At 39.4% G+C, this 24,295-nt stretch overlaps 2 protein-coding genes across 4 annotated transcripts in view; both read left to right on the top strand.

Moving 5' to 3' along the window:
* The first annotated feature begins 1,925 nt into the window (after positions 1 to 1,925).
* On the top strand, positions 1,926 to 6,067 carry LOC102684747 (paired mesoderm homeobox protein 2A). Of its 2 annotated transcripts, XM_015359798.2 has the most exons (4): positions 1,926 to 2,742; positions 3,328 to 3,485; positions 4,953 to 5,379; positions 5,651 to 6,067. In XM_015359798.2, exons 1-3 carry the CDS (start codon positions 2,502 to 2,504, stop codon positions 5,334 to 5,336), a joined length of 783 nt encoding a protein of 260 aa, XP_015215284.2. In that variant the 5' UTR covers positions 1,926 to 2,501; the 3' UTR covers positions 5,337 to 5,379; positions 5,651 to 6,067. The 2 variants fall into 2 exon arrangements, with proteins under 2 accessions (XP_015215284.2, XP_015215283.2); XM_015359797.2 differs by having other exon boundaries at positions 4,953 to 6,067.
* Positions 6,068 to 13,164: 7,097 nt separating this feature from the next.
* Positions 13,165 to 24,295, top strand: part of micall2a (mical-like 2a) — a 35,151-nt gene continuing 24,020 nt past the window's right edge. The window contains exons 1-2 of one of the 2 annotated variants that reach the window (XM_015359757.2): positions 13,165 to 13,543; positions 17,355 to 17,403. In XM_015359757.2, the coding sequence (XP_015215243.2) occupies positions 13,398 to 13,543; positions 17,355 to 17,403 (195 nt within the window). In that variant the 5' untranslated portion in view covers positions 13,165 to 13,397. The remainder of the gene's footprint in view (positions 13,544 to 17,354; positions 17,404 to 24,295) is intronic. The other variant, XM_006636983.3, reaches the window with a different exon arrangement.

Genomic DNA, 24,295 nt, shown 5'->3' with positions numbered 1-24,295 from the left:
CAGGTACTTAGTAACATTTTGAGAATGCATGCAGTACATAGATGATTATTTTCTGTTTTAAGAAAGCTAGTGATTATTTTAAACCATTTATAGAACAGATCGAAAAAGTTGCAAAATCAGGGTGATTACATTTTTCTGCAGTCGAATAAAAACCATCTTTATGTGGTTTGTTGATACATGAACATATTGGGAGTAATCAGGAAATGGAGTGTCATTCAGTTTCACAGCTAATAAAAAGTCATTTTAAACTGTGTTAATTGGCCTTTTAAAGGCTGGGGCAGGTGAGTGAATGAAGGTAAATCAGCCCAACAAAATGGAGGTAATTTAATTACCTTTCTTTAACGTGGATGACTTAAAATATAAGCCATGAAATTCCGTTCCACAGTCTCCAGTAGAACAGAATCTTCATTGTGAAAGTGATCTGTTTTCAAAGGCCGAGAATCCCTGACCCAAATCCATTGTGAGTGAACTCCTCTAACAGAAGATAATCTAAACAAGTCAGACTGGCTCGAACCCTGTTGTACTCCAAGAGAAAAACATGGATGTTTTCTTTTTTGAAAGTGCAGATCAGAGAGTAAAACAATACTTAAGAGCAGAGAGTATTTTCAACATCCGAAAAAATAACGCGTGATCATGAAGTTAAACCACAGTATAGTCTTTGCTCTCATCAGCATTGTACTGTACGCTGAGCTCTTCTTGGTAATTGTAATTGTTAGTAGTAGTAGTTAGAAATATATGAAGTGGCTAAATTAACTTTGTTAAAAATGATGTGATTTTAACGAATAAAATATAGCTTTGAAATATGTGCACGTCTTCATCAAAAGAAAACAAAAATAGACTTCATATGAAAAATTCTGCAGTTCAGCGTGTAATTTCATTTTAAGATGTTTGTTGTTAAATTAGTGAGCCGAGATTCTTTTGTAAACAATGACTGCTTGTTTTTTAACTCATAAAGAGATAGAATCTGCTGTGTTAAGAAGGGATTGCAGGGCTGCTTACACAGAGCTGTTTTTCTCTTGAAGATATTGCCTTTGCTTTCTTTTTTGTTTTCTTTGCTGTCATCCTCTGATTGTATCATGCTTAGTAAGTAATGTTAAGTCATTTTAGTTTGAAACTATAAGTAATATTAGTTTGCAACCCTTACTGTTAATAAGTGTTAGTTTCCACCACATAGTGAATCAGTAGTGCTTTCATCTGCTAAGTGTATTAAAGGCTAATTTTTCGTGTGTAAAATTTAATTTGTATAATAAAAGTACCTTTTATAGGTAATTGTGATTGCACCCCTGTCGTTACTGTTAGTGATCAATATTGTGTTTTAATTTTTGCTGCAGAGCTTTCAGTGACCTGTATACATTTGCTTTTAGTAAAATGGAATTCGTAAAAATATTTACTTTAAAAACATTATAGTGTCTTTAACACTCCCAGCAGGTGAATACTCTGTAAAAAAAAATAACATTTCTCCAAACATGTTTTAAAACACTCAGAAAAAACATTTTTAAAATCAAGATTTGAAAATAAATATTATTTTTTTTAAATTTATTAACATGAATACTATGAGCATGCAGTATTTTTGTGTTGAATGTTAAAATAATGGAGAATATTTTCCAACAAAAGTCCAACTGTAGTTTGGAACTGAATTTTACACATCAAATGTTATATTTGATATTTTTTTCGAAATGGTGTAAAGTTCACTGAGCCTGAGTGTCACTCGGGTCAATAAGAGTGATGCATTAGAGAGAATATTTGCTCAGAAACTCAATCTAAGGTCCCTGATCGGATTCACACTTTTCAGTTGATTGAAGAGTTTCTTTGAAGAAGTTTTTTTCTCCTTCTTGACTCTTGAGAGCCATGTGACCAGAGGAGGAGGTCCCTGGATGGCGGATTACAGGTAAGGAGCACTGTAGTTCACACCTGGCTCAGGTGCAGGTACCTCCTGCAGAAGTGAGGCCATCTTCCCTCAGAAAGGAAATGATTGCTATTTATTGAGGGGAAACATACCAGCTCATGTTTTTGATCAATGCTTTTTTAAGGATTACTAGTCTTTTACTTTCTTAAAAAAGCTTCAGTTTTACTTTTGTTTTTAACTTTTTCACTAAGGTATTTAGTGTTCTTTTTCACTGGGAATCCTTCAGATTTTTGGAATGGCTCCGTCTGCTTCTTTCTAAAGCTTTGCCATTGTTATGGTATTTTCTTTATTCTCTGATTTTCTGATTCAGTTTAGATCCTTGGTTTCAGTTTGAAATGATACCCGAAGAGACACTTTTGCACATATGTGGCTTGATTCGATGATGTGCCTGTATTTTATTTCATCCGATGCAGATCAGTTTCTGTTTCAGGGTCTAATCCGCATTTACAATTTGAGAGCATATATTCAGGCTTCATAGTATTAGTGCCTGCCTGGGAGCAGTGGGCACCGTTTTCTTTGTCTTCATTTCCTTTTCTCTGTAACCTCCGGGACAACCCTGTGAAGATTGGACTTGCACCGAGTCTGGACAGGCAGGATGTTCAGCCCAGGACAGCTCATGTCTGCTCTGTCACCTGGGCTTTTTCCTTCGTCTTCAGCGCATCTCTACCCAGCATTCCCAGCAAGGCTGGGCTCCGCACAGCTGCCCAGCCTTCTTGTGCCAGGTTCCCTGATCAGCTACGAAATCCTCCAGAGTTACCTGCAACCGGAGCCCTGCAAGCAGGCTCTTCTTCTGGCTACTCAGGCAGCAGGCTTGGTTGGCATCTCGGAGTACACAGGTAAGACAATACTGCAGGCCAGATGTCCCACGCAGCTTTAAATGACTACAGGCACTCCCGATGGTTGACTGAACTGGCAGAAGATTCCAGTGCGCATTTTAAAAGACTTAACCTGAGTATACGTGACTCTGTCAGGTCATTAACTACAGCAAGATTTTGAAAATTGATTTATTTGTGAGCACAGTGCGACGTACGATTTAAACAAACAATATTCTGCATGATTTGAACAATTACGTAGTATAATAATCAGAGGGTCACGTTTCATTTAAACAGAAAACAGTCAACATTGGGTAGCAAATGGTAATAAAAGGTTGAGCAAGGAAAAGCTGTGAGAAACTACTCAAATGTCAATAGAATTTATATTCTAAAGTAATGAAAGCACTTGAAAATGGATTGAACAAACTGAGATGTACAATATGTATATCACACTGTATCCACACGTGTATTCCTCTGACACGGTGTGCAGTAGGTGCCTTATTGTCAGCACAGTTTTCCGAAGTTGGAGAACAGGAACTCGCGAGACGGGCTGGTGAAAGCGGCGTCTCCGGGCCTGATGGCTGGTGTCGGCTGTGCCTGAATTTCCAGACGAGAGCCGGCCGGTGAAGCAGAGACGTGCGCGCGCGAACTACAGCAGCTGGCAGCTGGAGGAGCTGGAGAAGGCCTTCGAGAGGACTCACTACCCCGACATCTTCATGAGAGAGGCCCTGGCGCTCAGGCTGGACCTCATCGAAGCCCGGGTGCAGGTGAGCGGGGAGAACTGGGCAGGAGGGGCGGCTGGACTCCATCTGGTTCAGGGTCGCCGGGGAGCCGCAGCCTGTCCAGGCAAGAATCGGGGCGCAAGGTGGGGCACACCCTGGGCAGGATGCCTGTTTGGTTAGGCTTCCCCCCCGACCCTGCACTAGTATGGATGGAATATGAAGAATTATTAGTATTATAATATCATTATTATTTGGATTATCTGTATTTGTGGTTTAGAACTACAGATGGACATACCGTGTGTTTATCAATATTGTGCATGCATGCACACACAGGCTTCCAACTCATTCCTAAAGTAATCCTGATGTAAAGTACTAAATTACCTATTCCAGCCTGAAACCAGTTTTCACACAGTACAGTTTGATAAATCCTTTGCTACTAAAGTGAGAATTTGAACCTGTAGCATTTTGACATTCTTAATTTAAGACTATGTTGTAGTATACACATGCCAGTACATATTTGTCCTGTCATATAGTGCCTTTCTAGACAGGTAATCATTTGCCCAGAACTTAGTTAACTAAGGTTAACCAAGGTGAACTTTATGATTGCTTTGATCACTGAGCCTGAAACCCCTACATCTCAGCCAAATCTTCTGTGCTCTGCAGCTGGAAATGTAGACAGTGGCCAGCTGTTACACATTGTATTTAAATTCTTAGAGACTCTTCTGTAGCCACCAATAGCTGTAACAACACCAATAATCGCTTTCATCAGGTGACCTTGTCAAGTGCAGAGATCCTCAGAGGGATGAAGGAAATGTAACCGATTTCTGCTTTTACCTGAAATATGTTTCCTTTGACCTAGACTTGTAATTTTAAATACCCTGATTTGAGAGAAAACCAGAAGCTCTTACTGACAGAGCTTAAAGTGCTTTTCCAACTTGATCCCCATCAATTATAGACTAATCAAGAGGGTGTCCAATTGGCAATATTAGGACAATCCTGCTGTGCCTGACAAGCTGTTCTATGGCTAATAGTCTTCGCGTTGCAAAACTGCAAAACTTTGCCTAGAGGTTCCCCACGCAGACCCAACAAAACTGCCCTGACTAGTGGAAATCACCCTTATTTCTGCGTAACGTGTCATAAATTCCTTAAACATTGTTCTGCCTGTGGCTGGAAGGTTGCCAGTTTGAATATTGCGACCGGCAGAGGAATCCTACTCCGTTGGGCCCCTGAGCAAGGCCCTTAACGCCAGCTGCTCCAGGGGCGCCGTATAAATGGCTGACCCTGCACTCTGACCCCCAGCTTCTCTCCCCCTGTCTGTGTGTCTCATGGAGAGCAAGCTGGGGTCTGCGAAAAGACAAATTCCTAATGCCAAAAACTGTATATGGCCGATAAAGTGATCTTATGTTGCGCACGCTTAAATACCATCTTGAAAGACGCCCCCTGTGGCCAGAGGCCGTGCTGTGACTCTCAGTGCTGCAGTTCCGCCTGACTGTGAGGGTCTTGCTTGTTCAGGTTTGGTTTCAGAACCGCAGAGCCAAGATGCGGCGGCAGATGAAACTGCGGGGGAAGAGCGCGGAGACGTCGGCCGCCGGGGGCGGGGGCGGGGGCGGGGGCGCCCCGCAGGACGCCGAGAGCTCGGACGGTGAGCGCTGGGAGGGGAGGCCCGAGGGGGGCGCCAGCCGCCCCCCGCCTGCAGCACAAGCCCCCTCCCAGACCGCACTGCAGGGGGCGCCGGAGGGGCCGGACGGCCCCAGCGCTGAGGACCTGCGCTCCTGCAGCATCGCCAAGCTGCGGGCAAAGGCCAAAGAGCACGAGGCCGAGATCCAGAGCTCGGCTGCCCGGCCCCTGGCCGAACTGGAGCCCGAGGCCTCTGGCGCGGGCAGCGACGGCGACTGACGCACGGCTCTTCGGCGAGACAGACCCCACTCCCCCGAAGCAGGTGGGTATGAAGAGCTGCCACGTGGCCCCAGTGCGATCTCCAGGAAGAGTAAGGAAGAGTGCTGCTGTACTGTATGTGCTTGTTATCATCCAGCGCACTAACAAAACGTCAAGGAGGTCAGTGTCCCTCCATTGCAAGTAAGAAACAAGAATCAGAGACTGTTCTTTCTGTGTATGGTACTGACTGTTCATTTTGAAACACACTTGTTATAATTGCTGTCCTGTACCGTCTGTTCTTGAATATCACTTGAAGTAACTGATGTAACTTCTAGGTACACGGAGCAGCTGAACAATATAATTCTTTTGCTATGAAATATAAGGAGAAGAAAGTCTGCGAAAGAAAGGAAGCCATTTGGCCCATCCTGTTGCTGGAGCTGGGGCTTAAATGCACCTCTACATCTGTTTTAAATCACTTTCGTGTGTACAGTAGGAGGTGTTCTGTCTTGTCTGGATGTACATACTATTTTTGTAACTTAAATTGTCTACTTTATATTGTTTGTTTATACTCCTTTTGTGTGCCTTTGTGGTGGATTGATTTGTCTGAAGTGCATATCTGTATTGTTTATTGATAAATCCATTTTCTAGTTTGAGTACGTTTTACGGTAAATTAATGTTCTCCAATCTGTCAGATATTGCGTAAAAATATTTTTGTGTAACTCTTTTGAAATAAATGATATGCTTTTTTTATACGACAGGCCTTAATATTAATCAATCTGTGAATGTAACATGGAAAAGTGCCTTATTTTGTGCATGAAACACTTTTGGCAGAACTCAGGGGATCTCTTATCTGACATTCTTGTTTCTGAACTTTGTTCAGTGATAATTAATTGAAAAAAATCCAGGAATAACATTGCTTGTTTTGAAAGTAAATTTTCCCATGTCTTGGGTTCAGTAAAGACAATATTTTATACTTGTCTGTTCCAGGGTACTCAGTTTTCTCAATGTAGTATGTTGTATCTCTTTTCCTACAAAGCTTCACCTGGCTCTTTAAAATTATTTTCTCCTACAAAATTGCTCAGCTCCAAATCTCAGATTCAAAATCCTTCAGAACCCCTGTTTCTGTTTTTTATCTGTTCTAACAGTTAACTGTCATCGGTCTTAAAAATAAATCACATTTATGGAAAAGCTGACTGATTGTAGGGTTTAGTTCAGGTGGGTAGCTGCGTCAGCATGCGTAGGCTGCAAAGGAACAAGTAATAGGTTTATTCCATGCTGAAAAAAAGAAGAAAGAGAACACAACGTTTCGGCCGTGGAGCCTTCTTCAGGTGCCTTCTTCGGGCTCTTTGACACCTGAAGAAGGCTCCACGCCTGAAACATTGTGTTCTCTTTCTTCTTTTTTTCAGCATGGAATAAACCTATTACTTGTTCCTTGATTGTAGGGTTGACATTCATGTCATAGATTTAATCATTTTAACAATACTTTACAACACTTCATGCCTAAGGACTCCAAAGCACCTTGCAGTTTAACTCATTGTCCAAATACGCCTCCTACAGCACAGTGTGTGCCATTCATGTTCTAGTCCATTCATGTTCTAGTCCAGCTCAGGGGCGAGGGAAGCTGGAGTCTATCCTGGCAAGCAGTGGGCGCAAGGCAGGATTCACCCTGGATGGGATGCCAGTCTGTGGCAGGGTACACACAGGGACAAACACACACTCACAACAGGGCAGATTTTCCCAGAAGTCAATTGACCTACAGAAGCTGACATGAACGTGTGGAGAACATGCAAACTCCACACAGATAGACCTCCGGGAATTGAACCTGGGACCTAGCGCTGTGAGGCATCAAGGATAACCACTGTTCCCTCGAGCTGCTCACTGAGGCTTTCATCTGGAAATTCTGGAGAGAGGGAAGAAGGCCACCTACCGGTAATCTAACACCACTAACATCAGAAATCTGCTTTTACTTAGAAACCCTTCCTCTATGACTAACCAGGTCCAGCCCTGCTTGGCCTCTGAGATCTGACAAGATCGGGCTACAAGATGGCGCTGCTGCCTATATGCTATTTTAAAATAAATACTCATGTTCTAGGAGTCTAGAGTGTATACTTCTGACAGCATGATTGGTTATGGAAAATTATCAGGTTCCAGATTTCCTAAAAACCCTCTACTTATAGATCCTTAGGAATGACATCAGAGATCACATAATCAGCTCCCTCGTTGTCTTTTTTGTCTGTTGTTCATTGTCGTTGTCAGGAATATGGCTATACCCCATGTACAGTAAGTGTGTATGGCTAAAAGGTACATTTTTGTTAACATGTTTGCAGAGCTGTCTTTATGATAGTGCTATAATGTATTATATTTATAGTTATCCATTATCCAACATAATAATTGTGATGTTGTCTTCTTGTAATGTTTTTATTACCAGGGTACAAGAGACAAACCGTATGATGCACATTAGCTTTGCAGAGATGAAAAAAGCATTCCAAGGTATGTTAGAAACATAACCCGTGTTTGAAATGAAATATTCCGCTTCAAATATTAGAAGTGAACAAGCATAAAAGGTGGAATACCTTAATGTGAATATGGAAAAAAACGACACAATTCTGTTTCAGGGGTTAAGAGCTGTTGGTTGACAGGAAAAGGGATCTCGTTGGCTGCATGTTGCACTGGCATCCTGTTTCAGACAGTGTTTGCCAGGACCGCAGGATGGAAGCAAGATGCCACAGGCACTCTTGTCTGCACAAAGATGTAGAGACTTCGCAATAACACATTGGTTCTTTCTTGTATGGCAGCCAGCAGGAAACTGTTCTGTTTCACATAGTTTTCTTTCAACTAATCACAGGTATATTTAATTTTTCCTGCTTCAATCTGTCACCATGAGCTCTCATTGAACACCCTCTGCATTAGACGTTTTCATGAATTAGCAAGTGACACCTTCCCCCTCTGTTTAAAGCCACAACAGCCATGGGTGTAGGAAACTCCTGGAAGGCCTCCACTGCCACCTACAGGCTATTAGACGTTATCATACTGCATGTGGGCTACAAGGGTTATTTAACATGGCTATTCACAATTCTGTATTAAAGGAAATCAATAGCTACTGTAAAATACATCCAATTTCTCCATATCAATCAAAACATTTGGTAATTTCGGGGGTTTAGATCATTAATCTGTATAATAATAATAATAATAATAATAATAATAATAATAATAATAATAATAATAATAATAATAATAATAATAATAATACTACAATATACACTTTTGGGCCTCATTTGGAAATACAATGAGTCCCCTAGCACATTTGAGCGGATTCAGCGCTCACTACAATTCCAAACTGAATAGACAAATGAATAAAGGAAAACTGGGAAGCTACTTGCCTGGATGTTTGAGATAGTTAAGGCCAGCCATAAATAAATACTGCAGACACAGCACTCTTGGGTGCATGCAAACTGAGAGAGCTTAATGCAGAGGGCCAAGTAATTCTTTCCAGATGTAGCATTTTGAATGGGATAGGGCATCTGAGCAGCAACAAGCCTTTTTAAGCTTAAGTGTTTTTTTCCTTCCTATTACACAAAACAGCAGTTTCATGTCAGATACATTCTATTCTTCTGAATCAGGGCATTTCCTGTGGGGATTATGGGATTGAAGGCTATGGTTTGAGTTGTTTCTAAACATGGGCCTTGTTTCAAAGCCAGGGCCTCTCTGGGAAGTAATATGTTACTGTCACATGAGCACGCCGGGCAAGGCAGGAAAAAAGAAGTCCCATTTCAGGATTTTATGACTGACCTTTTGGTGACTTGACTGATCCTTCTATATAACTCAATTAACACTTCGATTAACACTTCTGCTATGAACAGACTCACAGGAAGACCTTGATTATTGCTCCACAGATCTAATTTTGAAGCACTTTATGGCTGTTTTTTCTGCATTGCATGGTTACAGAAATAATACAGATGTTGTTACAAACATCTTTATACTTTGTAAAACTTTGTAATTGTTATTAAACACAGCTACAGTAAGTTATTGTTTCTATATGAAGCCATCATATTAATGTAATGATAATGTAATGATAATGTAATAAAGGCAGAGTGAGATGTTTGTATTTGTATATGTATTGTTGTATGGCTAGGACTATTGTTTATTTTAAACACATATTTATTTTGTGTTGAGTGTTATTTGTTTGCTGCAGTTTTTGTAGTGATGCCAAAACCTTCCACCCTTTTGGAGGTGCTGACAATAATGTTATATAAATACATGTAAAAAAAGAAATATATCATGTACTTTGGTTCTTTGAATTCTTTCATAATGAACTTTTTTTTCTGAAAATAATTCAAAAACAGATTCCAAGAGGATTAACATCAGGAGAGCAGGGGAACCTCTGATACACTACTGATTCTGAAGGATAACTCATGTGTATTTAAGATTCAACAGAAATATTATATCACAAGGAATAATATTTAGGATTTATGATAGGATTGGAATGAATTTTATATTTGAAAGGATTTCTTCTTATTATTAATATTAGATTTGTTTCTTACAAGAAAGTCAAAGTGGTTTGGGTCCCATGTTGCATTCAAGTCAGAAGAATATCAATATGATAAGTAATTCATATCTTGATTGCCCACACCCTATACGTGAGAGATTAATACCCTATTTGTTCATTTTCATCTTGAATAGCTTTGAAATATTTCAAGTTGCACCTCTGTCAGTTCACTGGTTCCGTAGAAAGAAGCAGCCAGAGCTGAGAAAACAAATTGATGGTTATAAGGCAATTGGTATTTGCAGGACTAAGGACATCAGATATTCATCGTATGCTCACTAGAATGACACATTGTTTGGCCAAATGTTTTTTTAAACAGCAGGAGTGAGTTTTACAGGCCACAAGTTGATACTAAAAATGGTGGATAGACAGCAGTCTTGGTTTGCACAGAAACCCCATTTCCACTTATGAGGTCCTGGTTGTGTAGTAATTGTACCTTTAATTTTCCGAGACAATGCCTTTGAGCAGGAACAGGTTCCATAATGAGGAAAGACAACTGACTTTTTGTCGTGTTTTCTTAAGTGATGATGCCCAATATGCAATTAGTTTCATACTCTGTATATTTGTTTGTGTTATTTATGAAATAACTCGATGTCTCCAAATCTTCTTGAAATATTTGACAAAGTTTTCATAGGATCAGTAGGATCTGCTTTTTGTCTATATAACAAATTCATAATCTCCACAAAGTTCTATCATTATGTGTTTTATGGTACAATAATTCAACTACATTGTTTTTTTAACTTCATAATTAGGCCTGGAGTATCTTTGCAGTTTAAAAGAGAAAAGTTTGTAATTTAACTTTGCTTTTAAATCTTGTTCACTAAAGTTTCTTTAGACGGAAGAAAAATACATTCTCCGTGAAAATCAAATTGGAGAATATTTTCCTCATTAAAGTGGTATGGCAGTCATTTAATTTCACACTTGGATTAAATTGGATTACATTTTCTATTAATTTAGGTTATTGAAAAACTTAATTCATTTAGTTTAGCGTACCTAACAGTTTAATATAAATAACCACCTGATGAAATATGATGTAGTACACTACATACAGTATATTTGGAAGAAAAAGAACAGTAGCAAACGTTTGTGCATTTACTACATTGGAAAATATTGCATTGTTGAGAACTATGAATGTTAATACGTAAATTAAAACTGATAAACTAAGTTATAATCATAACAAAAATGATTAAAGTTGAAAAAGAAGAAACATGTTCTGTGATGAATTATGTCTTATGTTTTTTTTAAAAGTAATGAATTCAGTGGTTTGACAATACTACTGTAAATGGCTGTTACCTGTAATTTAAAATTATTTTGCTGCATTTAAATATTTGCTTAGTTTTTGCTAGATACAGTAGATCAATTGATAGCTTGACTGTTTAAAAAATATGATGTGTATAAGCACAGTATTTTAGAAAACATACTGTACTGCATTAAGCTCGTGTGCTTTGTGATTCAGAGAGTCCTACAGTACAATGCCAATAGTATATTAATGAGCAGATTCACCATGTGTACAGTGTGGGCTTGGAATGTTCAGCTTCAGGGATTTCAAAGACCTACTGGTCCGTGTTCAGTTTTGGAAATACTATACGGTGATTTCCTCTAACTCTCCATAGGCTGTAAGGAGACTTGGAAAAATATGTGTTGTCTAGTTCTGGGAGGTATGAAAAACTGGTTGCAGGGAGGAAAGGGTCCTAGCACCATTAAAATTGCTACATAGCATAGTCGGCTACAAAGTTTAAAGTATCCTGCCCTTGGGGGTCATATAATATATGTTCGGTTCAGTGTTGACTGTAGAAGCTGAGCGAAGGGATGAACTTCTGTGGGAGCTTCAGGACAATGAAACCCTACTGGACTTGACCTGTTTTGCCCAGTCGGTGCCCCACTGGTGCTACCCAAGTCCAGATGTCCCCACCATGTCCATTAGTTAGAAGGACCTGAAGACCAACCTGGCTCTGGCTCCTCATCTGGCCTGTCCAAGACTTGCGAGCTGTCTCTCATTGAGTCATTGTGCTGCCTAAAGGAAGCCAACCTGTCCCAGTGCAGCACCTCCACCTGGCTATAGCACCTGACCATGTGTCTGATTTCCTCCTCTGCCTTGGCCCTCTTGTAAAAACGGGTCTTGCGTTGTCAGTGCCGTTGGTGTGATGGACTTGGTTAGTTTGGGTGCAGTCTTCCGTCATCTTGTCAGCCTCTGTGGTGGTCTTGAAAGCAAGCCTCCATCACACTCTCTGTGTTGCCATCTTGCTGCCCTGCTGCACGCTTCAGGTTGCTGTCATCTGGTTCATGGTAATGGTCATGGGCCTCTTGCTGTCATCCAGGGGTTCATAGTTCCTCCCTGTGTTGCTCTTGAGCAGTCGCAACGATACCTAGGTAATGTGTCACCTAGATCCAACATGAGCCCATGCTGAGGCCCAGGATGCACAGGTGCACAAGCCAGGACTGCTGAGGAAGTTGGAGTGGGCCCAAGCAGACCAGACGTTTTCACTGTATCTGGATCTCACAGAAGGTGGCCAGTCCTGCACCAGGTGGACTGCAGTGCATGTTTTTAATTAGCAGAGCCATCATTAGCAGAGCCCCCCAGAGACTAGTGGTGGTAGAGAAATGCTCAGTGGGTCAGGAAGGGAGGAGCACCGATGACACTGTCCTGCTGCTGTTCTCCAGCAGCTCTCGCGGTGCAGTCTGGTACAGAGAATGTGTGAGTTACGAGTGTCTGCTGCCAGTGACGGCGGAGGTGGCTCTGCTAACATTTTGAATACGTTGTAGGTATTCAAAACAGCTGTTATGCCTTAAGTGATGCATGGCAGGCGTCAAAGTTGAAATGTGGAAATAACACTACAGATATTGTATATTAAACATACTGTGTATTAAGTTACTGGCTTTCGTATACTGTCAATAAGTTATATTAACTGAATGTTATAATGTTAAAGTGGCGAAAGAACACTTCCAATTATGAAGGATGATGTAGTTACAGTGCCCCCTAGGAAAGTGCATAGTTTCATTTTTGTCCTAGAGAAACCTTTTCCTCGCCACCCCTGTCAGACTGTTTATAAATATATACAACTCGAAAAATCTGGGGGCAGCAATGCAATGTGCATGACCTTTTAATACAGAAAAGAGCTCAAAAACAGCATTGTAGTGCTAAAGGAAACATTCCACGCGCTGCAGTTTTTATTTAATTCCAGACTTGTTACTATTATTAAATATTTTCACATACAAAAATAAAATAAACACAGACTACGCTGGGTTCGGTATGAACTAATCCTACACTCACAAGCTCCTCCCACGTCACGTCACACCAAAACCTCTTCAGGTATTGTTTCAGTTTGTACTTTCTGGCATTTGGCAACTGCAGGAAAAGTTCGGTACTTTCACTTGCTAATATCGGAATTTTCCACAGCAGCAGCCGGAGCAAATTCTGTACATAAACACTGAGAAACGCTGACAGACCTCCCGGTTTGGATACTGGGCTATTTGCATGAGTTAAGGCTTCCAGGGTTTGTTAGTTTTCTTTCATTCCTGCCTAAATATCCCGCTGAAGGATGGCTTCCAGTATCAAAGCGCTCCAGCAGTGGTGTAAAATACAGTGTGATGGATATCGAGATGTGGCGATTATCAATATGACAACCTCTTTCAGGGATGGACTGGCGTTCTGTGCCCTTATCCACAAACACAGACCCGATCTCATGTAAGTAACTTCTTAATACGTTGTTCTAAACTCTGGTGTAAATGTAGTAGATTGTCCTGTATGACCTCTCTAATATTATAGTATGGTGAAACGCTGTGAATGTAGTATACAGTAGCACACTTTTTATGTTGCCTTAGTTAAACTATGTTGGGGTTTTTTGTTTTAGTTTTGTTTGTTTAATAGGTTTACTACAGCTACGCAGTGTCCTTGACAATTGTGGTATTGGGAATGTCGTTTAATGCTCAAATAACAGATATCACTGCGTGAGTAACGCTAACCGATATGCGCATCTGCAAATAATTAACAACACCGTCCTGTAAATTACATTCTGCTGTGTATGGGTTCACAATGTGTTTTCCTGAAAACTGGAGAACTTGTTCCCGGTAGTAGCTGTCGGTACTGAACTCATAACCTAGTGCTGGAAGTTACGAATGTGAAAGAACATGACCCGACAGGCTTAAAAAAAGGCTTTGGTTTCCAGCGTGATACAAAGATTTCAAAGAAAGCAAACCACTTTACTACTTGTTGTGTGAAATGGCATTTTGCTCTTAACTCGTGAGTACGAAAAACTGCATTCATTGTGTTTATTTTTGGAATTATAGCCATTTAAAAACCATAAGCCATTCAGTTAAACCCGGTTTTATTTAATTGTTATAAAATGAAAAATCTGTGGATTAACAGATTTTCATTTTCCCTTTTCTTAACATTGCTTTGCTTTCTGCTACTTGGTAATGGATATTCTTTTGACTGTCAATCCATAGGGAAACGGGTTTGGACACTAATTACTGACAAGCATTTAGTTTATATTAATGGCTTTTGAACCTCTAACCCCCCAAAATAGATACTTGTGATAGAATCATACATTGAAAAGTCAGAGCATTAATTCAGTGTGCACCACGAAAACAGCTGAGTTTCTGACAAAACCTTGACGCCGAGAGGTTATTGGATGGTTATTGCTCTGAATCAAAAGGTAACTTGTGGATCTTTGCTTCGTCGTCTATTTGCCACAAGGAAGTGAATGTGTCCACAGTTTGAAAGCTACTTCAAAGAAATCTTGCTTCTGAGAAATCTGGATAGAGTTTTGGATCTAATATGTTGATTTAATCTTCACAGTTACCAGTTATATAGACAGAATTTGTTAATTTTTAATCTCTTGCAGAAAAAAAGCTAAGATCTGAACTTCTGTCAGTAGTATTGCAGTATGTTTGCCCTTTCAGTTCAGGGAAGATACAATGCATTTGAGTGTAGATACTGTATAACTCATTTCTTGAAAGGAGAATCATGATAACTGCAGTAAGACTTTTATTAAAATAGTTTTGGCCAGGGTATCATATTTGTCTTCTCATGAAGTCCTGTCAATCCTTCATCACATACGACATTTTCAAAACACTTATAATTAAAGATGAAGTTTACAGGTATATCCTTGAATTGGACTTGTATTGTTTCTATGAAAGACAAGAATATAGTTTTCCTCTTTATAATTAGTTTTTGTCACACGTTTCTCCCCTTAACTGTAACAAAAAGTAACATTATTTGAGTGGGTGTGTCCCTAACCCTCCCCTTCTGCAGTACATTTCTGCCCAAAGTCCCTTAAACTAGAGCCCTCTGGCTACTGTGAAACCTCCAGGTACAGTAACAATACTCTGGCTGCGTCAACAGCGGTGTTCCAAGCTTCCACCCTGCACACTTATACTAAATTCTTTAAAGTAAGCTGTATTCCCCTGTGGTTTATTTTACAGACTGATGGGTCAGTAAGGGTCCCAGTGGGGGTGTTATACAGTACGTCTGAGCTGTTTCCCGATGCCATGGGGCCATGGGGAAATTTGTAGAATAATGCCACACTCCCTGCTTTCCCTGGGGGGCAGGAGCCAGTACTTGGGTGGGTCCTCGCATGTGGGAACCCTGTGATTTGGAGAAAGAACCCCCTTTCAAAACATCCTAACTGGAGCATTTCCACTGCACTTTTTTTTTACATTTGCACGTCTCTTAACAGACTCTATCATTTGCTGTCTAAAACATTGTGAGCACGTATTTTTAAACCTAACCCAAGGAAGCTTTAGCCTGCAGATACATTTGTTCCTGAACATGATCATCAAAATCGGTGTGTATTTCACACCCTCTTAATCTTAGTGTCCACTGTATACCGGATGACACCCCATATTACCATCCTGCAGGCTGGCCCTGAACAGTTAGGACCTGAGGTAGAGGCCGAGGGCAGAAAGTGTAGCAATGTTGTTTACAGGCACATTTGGAGGAATGAGAAAGAAATGCACTGATAATGAACTGCATCTTTATTGACAAGGTAATTTCTTTACCTTACTCCAGTTCAAGAAAACAACAGATTTGGTCCCAGTGGTCACTGGACCACAGTTTATTCAAGCAGGCTGAGGTTAATGCTCCATTTTTCCATACCAATGTGCTCAGTCAGCTGCTTGCCTTGGTGAGGGTTAAGGAAATTCACTTCATGTCACAAGCACAGGGTAGAAGGTACTGTAGGACTAAGTACACGCAGCACTCCCTCACTAGCAGAGAAGCCAGTTCATGGCATGCCTTCATAGGATATATCTGACTTTCTGTATTATGAAAGTACAAGATGACTGTGTTTATGGGAGCTAAAATTATTTGTACTGTAAGTAAAGACAGTACAGACGCTAATCTGCTTAACCTTTTGAGTCGAGTGTGTACAGAGTCAGAGGGTTATGTGTACATGCATTCTTTGCTTTTAGTAATTGTTTATTAGTTTATATGTCCAACAGAGTCATTTAGAATTGACCTCAAAGTAAATTATAGTAGTGCCTTTTTTGCTCACAGACAAAACGAAATGTGATTTAGATTCCCCATGTCGTAAAAATTAACATAAAAACTGACAATTTTGTATACTATATTGTTTCTGTAAATGGTACATAATGTTATTCATATTTTATCCAGCCTGATATTTAATTTGAATAACAAATGCTACTGTGTGATTAAATGAGAAACATATTGTGCTCATCTTTCTGGTAAACCTAAAATGATAGTATGGTTAAATATTAGGCACCTTTATTGTTTTCTCATTGTCAGATTTTATCTTCGTGTGCCCAGTTAATCAGCTTTTTACAGTACATATGCTTCGATGCATACATTGTTACAGATGTTACAGATGATGTGCTTCTGTATGAAATATACTGTAGGAGTAGTTTGTTGCCCAATCTTTCAGGGCCTGGATAAAAGTAAGGTTATTTCCTAATTTATATTTATGTTATTACTCAAGTTAACTGTAAGATAGTTTTTTGTTCAAAAATAAGGAGAAGACACTGAGCTGTTCTTAGCTGTTCGATAGCTTTACATGTTAATATACTGTAGGCCCTGAGTTCCCTTTCTTCATTCCTGCAGAATTGTTCAGATCGTTCCAGACTAATAAAACCTGTATTTGTTTACTTTTTACAACTTTCTCCTAGATGTTGTTTTGGGTAAAGGAAATATCTGTATTTATTTGGAAATAATCCAGGTAACCAAAAAGTTACATCTTTTTAACAGTGTGAAAGAGTCTAGAGCAGTGAAACAGATTCATCTGCCCATCATCTCTCAAATGGCAAGTTTATGAGGAGCAACTGAACCTATTTACTAACAAATATTTGCATATTGCCTGGGGGCCACAGTTAAACAAGTAACAGCTTGGCTGGTAAAAGTTCAGGAACAGCATTTGGAAGATTGGAGTGCTTTGATTCCCGGGAGATTGGTATATTCATATTTCCCATGAGGTTCTCCCACATACACAAATATTTGCTCAGATTGTGATTAATAGCATTGTGTTCTACTTTTTTTTTTTCAGAGACTTTGATTCTCTCAGTAAAGAAAATGTATATGAAAACAACAGCTTGGTAAGGACTATTTAAATATTTTTTAATTGCCTAACTGACCCGATTTTATCTGTATGCCAAGTGTCTCTGTGAATTTGTTTGCCTCTTCCTATAAGTATGTTGAAGTGATAAAAGTGTGCTTTACACAATTATGTCTTGCAAAAACGAATGGTGGCACAGGTATGTATTAATCCCACTGATATTGTGCACGTGACACACGAATTATGATGTCCCCTGGAACTTATGACTGTGTACACTAGAAAATAATGTATTTCTTTTAATTGGTGGGAGCTCATCAGAAATTACCTCTGGAGTCTAGATTTGACAGCAGCTCTCTGTTCTTTCACAAATATTAAAGATGCTATAATGATAGGTAACGACTTTAAAGAAAAAAGCATTCAAGAGTTAATACCTAGCTGTTCTACCCTGATCCTTAAAAGTGTGTTGTTTTTGTGAGGTTGTTTTGTTGTCCCTCAGTCTAAAGTGGGCTTATATTTGAAAAGATATTTGCAAACTTTATCCATAAAAGACTTTGTATAATATGTTATAGGCTTTTGTACTACTCTATGTGCTAAATATGATATATGTTATAATTTCTACAAAAGCTGTACTGTATATTTGAAATTTTTCATTGTACTGTACCAAAAATAGTACTTATGCCCAGACATTACAGTGCTAGATACAGGCATCATGTTTTGGTACAGTGCAAAATTATCACATTTATGTCAAATTGTGGTACCAGTAGGAAAACCAGATGGAAAAACTAAAAGATCACTGACATGAGCCATTTTTTTCTCAATCCGAATGGAGACAGAAATGAAAAGAGTGAGCATGTCAAGCAGGAGCTGGACTTTGTGATCGGATTGATAATGTCCCTGACACCTGCCTGGAAAATTACCTGTTGTTATCGATGGCTGAAGGGTGTGCATCAGTACCTTTCTGGAAAGCAAATAGAAAATTGGCTCAAGTGCTCCTTACCATTTTTCTGATAGTAGTAAGCCTATCTCGATAGAACCATATTTGGCATAAAGAAGATGTGTTTAGTTGCTGTAACAGTTCATGTATTCAAGCACATCTTAAATCGGCAGATATCACTCCTAACAAGAAGAAACGTGTTAACTCGTGAAGCCATCTCCTTTTCCTTCATCTTGAAGCCGTTTTCAGTGTTGGTTGGTCACTGATTAAGAGGAAACATCTAACAGCAGTTTGACTCACAGCACTGCTTTTGTTAATGATTGACTCATCCTTAGGGCTTGGCTACCATGGAGTATAGAAGGTATTTCAGTTCCGTGGTAAGATACACTACTGTCACACACGTGCACCTTGGTGTCCACAGATGTTTTCAGTTGCCAGTCACGTGACTTTGTCATAAAAGTCAATAAAAATGATTTTATTAGATCACAGAAGGATTATGAGTTAATCTGCCTCATGGTGTTGTCTCCCTGGGGAGGTAAACAGACCTCACCCTAGCCTACAGTTTGTCAGAAGAGTCTTTCTGGTGCTCATTCTCTGATTTCTACAGAAAATAGTGCAAACGTTAGAAATTGAAGGAAAAGACAAGTAATCTTGTTCTGAAGTGAATATAATTTTAACCAGCTCTTTCAAATTGGAATGTTTTGATTGACATTCTGCACCCGAACTAAGCGGGACTGAACTGGACTGCAGCAGAAGGGTAGAGTCCTTGCAGTCCCTGAAGTTTATTAGCTCATGTCTCCCTAGAGGCGTCTTGCTTAAAGCGTCGTGCAGAGCAATTAGCCCCAGAGCTGACTGACATATTTAATCGGTGGATCAGTCTGGATCAGTGTCTGGATACCCGCCTGCTTTAAATCCTCCGTTATCGTACCCGCAGCAAAGGAAGGGCAGAATAGCTTGACTTAACGACTGCAGACCAGTTGCTCCTACTTCTGTCATAATGAAGATTTTTCATCATATGATACCGATATATATATATATATTGGGCCAGCTTGTCAGTGGATGACGCTGTTAATATGACCCTTCACTGTGTTTTGCAACATCTTGAATCTTCGGGCTTGTATGCAAGAATTCTTTTTTGTGGGTTTTAGCTCTGCATTTCATGCTGTCATTCCAGAACCACTTTCCATCTGCCAGTGGATTTTCAGCTTTCTCACAGAAGGCAGTGGATGTGGCTCTGCTCTTGTTTGTCAGACTGTTTGTGAATACTTCTTTACAGCAGGGATGTGTGTTTTCCCCTTTTCTCTATTCCTCGTACACCAACGACCACACCTCCAGTGACTCATCCGGCAAACTAATGAAGTGTGTGGATGACCTCACTCTTGTAGGTGTTATCGCTAATGACGATGAGACCCTGTGCAGGGGTGAGGGGAAGGGGAGCTGGACAATATCATGGCTTGTTAGCATGGGCATCAGCTTCAGCAGGAGGATCCTGGAGATCCGTGGATGTGCTCTTGGGGTTCTTTTGGGCATCCTGTATGAGTTTTCTGGTTGCTCTGTGGAATAATTCTGAAGGACATCCACATCTGTGTGCAGTCACCATGGTCTTAAGTTTGCTTCGTTTGTCTGACAGTAGACTGATGAATTCCCCCCAAAATTGCTGTTGTTTTATATTCCTCTCCAGACTGATGAGCACTTACAACACTTCCTGAGGTCCTGTGATTTGTCTTTAGATCCTGCATGGATCTAACGCGTTACACTACCCTGAATGGGTAACATCGAATTCACTAGGTTTCTCACTTTTATGTAGTAGAGGGCCTCCCACACTTTGTCCTGGTAATTGGCTCTTGAATTGGTCAACATGGTACCTAATTATTTTAGTAGCTGGCTTTACTTACCTCGTTGACCAAGCTATTGAGCCTTGTAGTTCACTTACTTTTGCACTTGCACTAATTCTTATTTACCTTCTTGTTTTTCTATTACATATATCATTTTCTCTAAACAATGACATTCACGGGAGGGTGGCCAGGAGGCGGGCTTTGCTCTCAAAAAAGAACATTGCTGTTTGTCTTAAGTCTGCAAAAGATCATCTGAATGCTTCTATAGGTTTTTGGAAGAATGTTCTCGGGACAGATGAACCTTAAACCGGTCTTTTTGGCCACAACAGAAAATGCCATGTTTCGTGAGCACCTACAACCAAAATAAGCTCATTCCCACTGTCAGGCACGGTGAAGGGATTGTCATGGCTTGGGGCTGTTTTCCTGCCCACAGACCTGAACGACTCGCTGTCATTGAGGGAACAGTGGTTTCAGAGTCGGACCAAAATATTCTGAAGGAGAAAGTTGAGCAAAAAAAAAAAGGGTCCTTCAGCATGATAAATATCCTGAACATTTTAGCACATCTACGAAAGAATGGATTAAAAGGAAGGAATTTCGTGTTTTGGAATGGCCAAGACAAAGTCCAGATCTTGGCCCAATAAAAATGTTGTTGCAAGATCTGACGCGAGCTGTTCATGCAAGACAGACAACAGATCTGGAGCAGCTGAGGCAGTATTGGAAGAATGGGCAAAAATTCCTAAGAGACTGATTAGTAACTATATGATGTGCCACTGTTTATTGAATGTCTTGGACATAGGGATCCCTGAGCTTCTGTTAAATAAACATGTTTTGCTTAATCAGTAATGAAAGAACATATAAATATACAGTATATATTTGTATGTGTGTGACCATTATTTGGATTTTCTTCATTAAATATAGGAGTTCTGTCAATTGGCGCCATGCTGTTTGCATGCTTGTATTCAAGCTGATGGGGAAACACCACTTACAAAGGGGTACGGCACTTCAATGCACTTGTTACTCATACATCGGGTGATACATTGCAACACATAAACTAACATAACAGCCAAAACTGCTTTTATACTCTCCCTTAATCTACCATCATTCTTTATTTAATGTTCAGTTTGATTCTGGGGATAAGATGTGTTCCTGAAATTTGGAATGTAAGTTAGTTTAAAATGTAACTTATAACTTCACCCTTTTCTATCACATTTGTCTTTAGTAACTTTGTTTGATCAGCCTAAATCAGGACGTTCTTAGTTTAACAAAACATCTTCTTATTTTTTTCTTTTTTCATGTTTTTTACTGAAGTAACAGAAAACGTGTTTTATTGTTTAAAACATTGATGTCATTTTCACTTACAAAAAATCAGCTAGTTTGGAAATGTTAGATAAGTATTTAATTGCTTCATAAAATGAAGTGGTTAAACGTCTTACAATACCTCACCTCTGAGACCTCTGTTTTTGGATCCTTCACCTTTTGCACACAAGATGGTATGTGCACATGACCTTATTTCTTCACATCTTACCATTGTACTGTTTTTTTTACAAAAGGGGAACTGTGAAACAGTCAAACAATAATCAGCTGATTTCATCAAGGAAAGAATTATGTTGAAGAAGAATGTTGAATACGGCTCCAACTTTTTCTTCCAGTGACAGCGCAAAATGACATACATACTTATGGTATTTGACCAAAAATGTACTTTACTATGACCGTGACCAATTTCTAAAAACATTATCCACTTCCCACAAATCCTGTTATTTGTGTAGCTTTGGCTTGAAATATGAGCAGATATACAATGCACACCACAAGATGGAATTAGTGCTTTAGAATTACATGTTCCAATATTGCTTGAACCACAGTTGCGCTGGCGTCCATACTGCTAGAATGAACAAAGTAGATTATCATGCTAAGAAATCATCCAGCTAAGAAATGGACATTAATAAGGCAATTTTTAGCATGTAAGAATGGTGTGCCTTTGATCACATTAGAAAGGTGAAAGAGAGTGATTCATACCGAAACAATGCTGAAGCATATTTTGAGAAGAGAAATGGGACGATTAACTTCATGTCGCTTGTGGGTGTAATTTTTGGGGCCCTGGTTATTGTCAGCTTAATATTGTTTTGGATTTATTTAGATATACAGTTTATGTTTTTTTATTCTGTGATGGTGTTGACATTTTCTCTTTTTTATTTTCTTTCATCTTGGAGATCCACACAAGTGTAATCTGAGTCACTACTGTAGATAGAGTGTATTTGCACAGCTTGGGGTTCTGATCACAGAAGCAGGCCCCAGAGGAGTGCAGATACTAGATGGCTTGACATCTTTTAAGACTGGAACTGGCCACATAAGCTCATGTGAACAATATTATACTTAAAACAGAGTTTGCAAAAAAGGGGGAAGATCGGAACGAGAGTGACCTCTTATTTGAGTGAGAGAGCTCCTGTCTTTTGGACTGCAGAGGGGGTTTGGAACTGAAGAAAATCTTTTAAATTCCTCATTGATGAACCAGAACCTATTGGATACTTTGTATCATATTGGAACCCCTCTTACATTTAGGGAAAGAGGCTGTATTTTTCATATCTGTGGAAATGTTTTATTTGATTACATGTTTTACTTGGATTTATTTAGATACAGTACATTCCAGTTAAGGTGCCAGACAGTTGTTTCTTTTCAACATCACAGAGTGCAAGTTTACTTGGGGAGGATTATTTTTACATTATTAAAACATTACTTTGTTTCCAAGATGAAAGGTTTGTGTCTGATTTGGAGTGTTAATAGGATTGGTCAGTGATACACAGTGTTTAAGGTTGAAAGTGATGGTTTAGAGTCTGGTAGTTCTTCCAACTCTACATACTGTAGTAGTCTGTAAATAATAGTTTTGTGTGTTTTGGGTCTTCTATCTCAGTTTGTTGTAACAAATCCTGGTATTAATGTACTGCCAATTTGATAACTTCTGTATTTTTACAGAAAGCCTGCTTAATATTTCCTGATGTGGTTGGGGTGTTCTGGAATTGAACTTTCATGGTTCAAGGGCTTGTACTGAAGATTTTAAGATTGTTTTTCTGGCTAATTATCTGTTCCATAGGCATAGGTGTTCAGAGGAGACACATTTTTACCATTGATTGTTCTGATTCATTCTTAGGTGAACTCCACCATAAATAATAAATATAGGAAATTGTAGGATAAAATGTATTATTCCTATTGCACATAGTTAGTAAATAGCAACGAGAGATTATTTTCAGGCGACTTGTTGTTGGGGGTGTTATAATATGAAATGCAAGACTAAAAAATCTTGTCCTGAAGTATCAAAAATAACCAAAATGAAAACTCTGCATTTTAATTCATTTGTAAACCATTTAGGTTGTCGATAACAATGGAGGAACCACAAAACAGTTTTCCCTGCAAGCCGTGAAGTCGAGACAAAATGAAAGTAAATTTGTCCCGAGAAAACAAATTCCTGATGTTGACAAGCGATTACGATGACAAGCTGCCGCATGCATTTTCTAAATGAGCGATACAAATCCTGTCCTTACTTTTCTTGGATATTTCTTTATATTGGCAGGAATTTGGCAGACTATCAGCTGCCTTCCCTGAATGGCTGTTATTTAATCTTCATCCAACCCCCTTTTCAGCTGTTTATTCTTCTCGTTCTTGTACAAGTTAGGCTTTGTACAAAACAAGAAAAGTCTGGCAAATGAAGCAGTTAAGGAACTGAATGGGCTTTATCCCATAATGCATCACAGCAAAATTTCTTAGACAAAAAACGTCCTCAGAAAGAAGTTCCCTGAGGTCTTTTCAGCCTCACAACTGTGGTGTGAAGAATGTATAAGGATCCTTTGTCTTAAACTTCAACAACTGCAAGACCTACAAGATGAATGGAAACTTGCCGTATGGAAAGTTGTAAACATAATACCATCCTTGTGTACATGTAGGTGGCATTGCAGAGAATACACTAGTATACATTACTTCCTGTAACTTAGTGTAGACTAGTGGGTTCTTTGTAGTAACATGCGTATTGGGTTTTGAAAAAAGAAACTAGACTGGTTCTACACCTTTTTCAAACAGAATCTACTGAAAAGCTACATTTATAAGTGCAGGTAACAGCAAATCAATCTAGTCTTGAATAATTACTTTCATCCCAAAGCAATGTGTTTGTGATGTAT

The sequence above is a fragment of the Lepisosteus oculatus genome, chromosome 19 (assembly GCF_040954835.1).
Source record: "Lepisosteus oculatus isolate fLepOcu1 chromosome 19, fLepOcu1.hap2, whole genome shotgun sequence".
NCBI lineage: Eukaryota > Metazoa > Chordata > Actinopteri > Semionotiformes > Lepisosteidae > Lepisosteus > Lepisosteus oculatus.
Note: the sequence above shows the minus strand (reverse complement) of the source record. Positions and strands in the feature narration are given on the sequence as shown.